This window comes from Phalangium opilio, unplaced genomic scaffold (genome assembly GCF_054372755.1).
Source record: "Phalangium opilio isolate 3A_F unplaced genomic scaffold, DU_Popi_V2 ptg000043l_1, whole genome shotgun sequence".
Lineage (NCBI taxonomy): Eukaryota > Metazoa > Arthropoda > Arachnida > Opiliones > Phalangiidae > Phalangium > Phalangium opilio.
In genome coordinates, this window is record NW_028324167.1 from 2,397,832 (window position 1) to 2,402,744 (window position 4,913).

At 39.1% G+C, this 4,913-nt stretch overlaps 1 protein-coding gene across 1 annotated transcript; it reads right to left on the bottom strand.

Moving 5' to 3' along the window:
* Nucleotides 1–3,387: 3,387 nt before the first annotated feature.
* LOC149677348 (uncharacterized) lies at nucleotides 3,388–4,094 on the bottom strand. The gene is made up of 3 exons (XM_089837349.1): nucleotides 3,950–4,094; nucleotides 3,532–3,825; nucleotides 3,388–3,488 (listed from the first exon to the last, which is right to left on the bottom strand). The coding sequence occupies exons 1-3, from the start codon at nucleotides 4,092–4,094 to the stop codon at nucleotides 3,388–3,390; spliced, it is 540 nt and encodes a 179-aa protein (XP_089693475.1).
* Between the last annotated feature and the right edge of the window lie 819 nt (nucleotides 4,095–4,913).

A 4,913-nucleotide genomic window follows, 5' to 3' on the forward strand; every position in this document is an offset into this window, starting at 1 on the left:
CATGGTGAATCTGTTGTGAAAGAGCTGGCCTTCTATGACACAGAGACCGGAAAAGGAGATGTTTTCCATTTCAAGGAATCTACCCCGTATCATGTAATTACAAGGATAAGCGAACAAAGTCATGGATTATGCAAAACATTTGTGGACTGCAGCGGGAGGATGGTGAAATTCGTCGAGCAGATTTGCCTAAAATAGCCGCCGAAATATCTTCAAATTAATCAAACTTTTACACCAAGGGAACTGAAAATTGTAAAATATTCTCCAAATTCTTAGGGAAAAAAGTTAGAAATCTAGAGAACGAAGGTTGTCCTAAGTTTAGCCATATCCCCATATACGATAAGAAGCCTCTATGTAGATATCATCCTAAAAGTGTTAATTGCGCGCTATATAAATCTTATGAATATGCCAAATACTTTCAGGAACAATTAAAAGAAAAATAAAAGTTTGAACCAACTATGTGTTTTAATCTTATTTACGCAGGTTTTTAGTTTTTCACGATCAACAGGGGTGGTTTTAATTATGTTCAGGTGATTTCAGCGTGTAGCCTAATAAGTTAAGTATTTGTAATCAATAATTTCGTACAAATCGGGTGATTTTTCTTTTCGCCGAACTTGGGTTTTTTTTATAAATTTAATGTGGTTTATATTGAACCTCCCCCTCATTTCAAGTGGTATAAATTTAGTATAAAGAGAAGTTATAATGTAGGTTAGTCCACACTATGGCTTTTTTTCGCGTCGCAAGCTACGTAACGCTCGCGCGCGCGGTACGTCGCTTCGCTCGGATCGTTTACACTATAGAAATTCGCTAAGGTATACGCCCTCGTTTTGACAAACTTCGCAGCATATCCGAGAGCTTCATTGGCTGAATATTATATCCGGGTTAACTTTAGACCTTAATAAATAATCAAACTGAGAAGGGGGTTAGTCAACAATATTGAACATATAGGGAATCATCATAAAGCTCTTTATATAACTGAAGTTTTGGAATTAAATGATGGTAATTACCAACTCTTTCTCTCTGCAAAAACTTCGCGAACCCATATCCTTCTTCTCGTGCAATTTCTATTAAGCTGATTTATTAATAAAAAAGAAAATAGTTGTTGATTTCCACTCGTTTACGAGAAACACTAGGCCTATTAACCGGAGACATATTTGTTTTCGTGAAAATATCTCGAATACACGGCGTCTGCGCCAACCAGGAGACCTCTGATTGGCTGCGAGGCTGCAATCCTTGCGAAAATCTTTGACACGCCAAAGATTTTCGCGAGGTTTGCAAGACCTTGCGAGCATGGCTTTGGCGCGAATTTCAGTAGTGTAAACGTTCCGAGCGAAGCGACGTACCGCGCGCGCGAGCGTTACGTAGCTTGCGACGCGAAAAAAAGCCATAGTGTGGACGGACCTACAGAATTGCTGGACGACCTGATTTGCCCCCATTTTCATTTAGAACGATGGAATTGATAGTTAAGAAGTATATGAATTGGTTTTGCCGGGAAACGGTGGTTGAGGCTGAAATGGATACATAGACGTATATCTAGCAACTCGTGTATCAATCGCGAAAATCTATGAAAGGATTGGACCTCTGTCCAAGAATTTCATTAAATTAAGATATTTGCTTTGCTAATATAATAATTCGCTAGATCAGAAGTTAAACCCTTTCTCTACAGATCGTGGAAAGAGTTGTTGGTGTTAAGGACAAAGAGGACGAAGAATGCGCAAATTTCCTCGCATTTTTCAGGATGAGTGAGGACAACCATTCTAACACCCCTGATCTGTCTACAAGCTCCGAGCAGCCTGCAACCTCTGACGTGTCTAGAACATCCGACCAGCCTATCAACCACATACGTAATCCGGAAAATAAAGAAAAATCTAGGAAAAATAAAACGCTTATTGAAAATAGCGTAATATTTATATATATTTAGTAAAAGAAATGAATAAAATCTAAAACTGCTTTTGAAAAGTGAGTTGGTAAAGACCTACAAAATTGCAAATTTAAAATCGAAAAATTTTTACGAAAAAGAACAAAGGCTGACGGCTCTAAAGATTTGTTAGTACGTTGGAAAGGTTACAGCTCAGATTTTGACTCTTGGGTGCAAGAAATAGATTTAACATGAGTTTTATATTATTCTACCCTCTGACTCTTCCACACAATATTTTAAAAATAATACTATTATTAAAGTCCGAACATATCTTCCAGAAACCATTAAACTTGCGGGTGTTTCTGAAATAGGTCTTGCAGAGATAATTTATCTAAGAACGGAGAATAACGTTAAAGAAAATTGCGCAGTTCGTATTTGGAACACTTGGTTAGAATATGATATCAATAAAACTAAAAAACCTGTCGATGATTCGGTTGGGAAAGATAAGAAACGTGACATAACCATAATTATACCTCCCGGATTTGTGGTTCTGCTGAAGAATTACTTAAAATTTTGTCAACAAATGATGAAAGTGTCGAAAAAATAGATACAAGAGTTAAGTTTCATTATAACAAACCTAATCGACGAGTAGTGGTTGAATTAATAGACGAGAACCAGATCTTTATTCCCCATGAAATCGCCATTATACTAGGATTTACTAGAAAATAGGGTGAAGATGTTAAAATACCTTCAACGATGACTGCGAGATATAGCTGTGACATGGACGCTGGCCTACATTCTCTGTTCATATGCTCAGACTTGATTCAAAATCGAATGGTTGGAGATATAGATGCCCCTCTTTTAAGAATTATAGGTATTCAAGGAAAGGGCGGTGAGTCTATTGAAAAAGAGTTTTGAAGACCACATTACATTCCAATAGCAACCAACAACTTTCAAACAATTGAAATTTTTCGTATGCAGATGGCCATTCTACTTTTATGTACAAAAGTACCGTTTGTGCAGTTGGCTCGGATGTGGTAGCATTGTTGAATTGAGTTTCTTTTGCTTGCAACAAAGCTGTCGTTGTATGCACTACGACATGGGGTCCTTCTAAGTAGGATGTGTCAATTTCTGTCGTGGATTGAGGAGCACGTGACAACGTGACGGCCAGTTGTAAATGAGTGCCAGGTATGTATACCGTCGTTATTTGGTATCTGAGAAGACGAAGAATAAAGCGCTAAATGCGTGGTGAGAGTAAGTGCATCGGTTTTTTAATGATGGCAATTAAAGATTTATTATCGGTCTGACCGATAAAGGGGACTCCAATGACATAATAGTGGAATCGTTCGCACGCGTAGACTGTGCCTAGAATTTCACGTACTATATTGGCGCGTAGTTTTGTTGAGTGCGGGTGAAAGAGGTTGAAGCATACTCAACAGGTTACCATTTTGTAGTAGAAATGCAACGACTCCTATTAGGCTGCTTCTTATTGATTTTGTGCTTGTGGCTTGGGGATTGTAATAGGCCAGTATTTAGGACGACGAGATGAGTTGATTAAGTTTTCGGAAGACAGTTTCCGAGTTTGCGTCCCACATGAATGAGACCTCTTTCATCAGAAGCTCGCGTAGTGGAGCTGTAATAGTTGGGGCAGGAATTCGGCCAATAAATCAGCATGCCAAGGAATCTTAGTAGTGATTTTTTGTCTGTTGGGAACGGTATTGATTGAATCGCTTTAACTTTTGTTGGTGAAATTCCGACGCCTCTGGAGGACAGGATGTTGCCCAAGTATTCCATCTTTTCTACCGCTAGTTGCATTTTCTGTCGACTAAATTTTACGTTGCGGGCTCTTTCAATGACTGCAACCAGTACTTGATTGTGTTTTTGCTGGTCTTTTTCATTTATCAGAAAGTCATCCGTTGAAATGTGGACGTACGGAAAGTTTTGCATGGTGCTTTGAAATAATTCTGACGCTGAGGAGAGACCATAAGGTAGCCGGAGGAATCTTTATCGTCCGTAAGGTGTTGCGAATGCACACAGGTAAGTACTTGGTTCATCCAGCTCTATGTGTCAGAACACACTTTACGCGTCCAGTACGGTGAAGATTTGTGAGCCGTGTAGACCAGCTTTGATTTGTTGATCGGTCGGTTAGCATTGGATATGTCGCTTTTTTACTGCTAAGTTCAAGTTCCTTGGATCGATGCAGATCCGTACGGCATTTTCGTCTTTCCAGTATCGCCATCTGCGCTCTCAATTTAGTACCTGACTTTGAACAATTTTATGGTGGTGCTCCATTAGTTATGGGTGTCTTAAACGTATGTCAATGATAAAATAATGGTTAGCGTATTTTTTCTACGATGGTGAAAACGTTATGAACTCTATCAAAGCTGATAATGTTAAAGATAAAAAACACTTTTTGTTACATTGTGAACTAAACTTAAATCATCTGTTTTTATTTAAACATTTGTAATAACAAACATGGATAGGACTAGTATCGCGCTTTGTACAAACACATCTTCACCTAAATAAACTAGTTACGTAGCACAAAAGTGGTTCTTTTATATTTAGCGTTAGACTACCACCTCTATTTTTTATCAAAGGCGATTTTATTTAACTTACCAGCTATCTCAGTAACCCTTCATATTTAGATATCACAGTTACCACTTCCACAGTTTCCAATTTGAGCGACCCTTTCGGGCAATAGGTTTCCAATTTGAGTGACCCTTTCGGGCAATAGGTTTCCAATTTGAGCGATCCTTTCAGGCAATAGGTTTTTAATTTGAGCGACCCTTTCGGGCAATAGGTTTCCAATCTGAGCTACCCTTTCGGGCAACAGGTTTCTAATTTGAGCGACCCTTTCGGGCAACAGGTTTCTAATTTGAGCGACCCTTTCGGGCAATAGGTTTCTAATAGGAGCGACCCTTGCGGGCAATAGGTTTCCAATTTGAGGAGCGACCCTTTCGGGAAACAGGTTTCCAATTTGAGCGACTCTTTCGGGAAACAGGTTTCCAATTTGAGCGACCCTTTCGGGCAATAGGTTTCCAATTTGAGCGACCCTTTC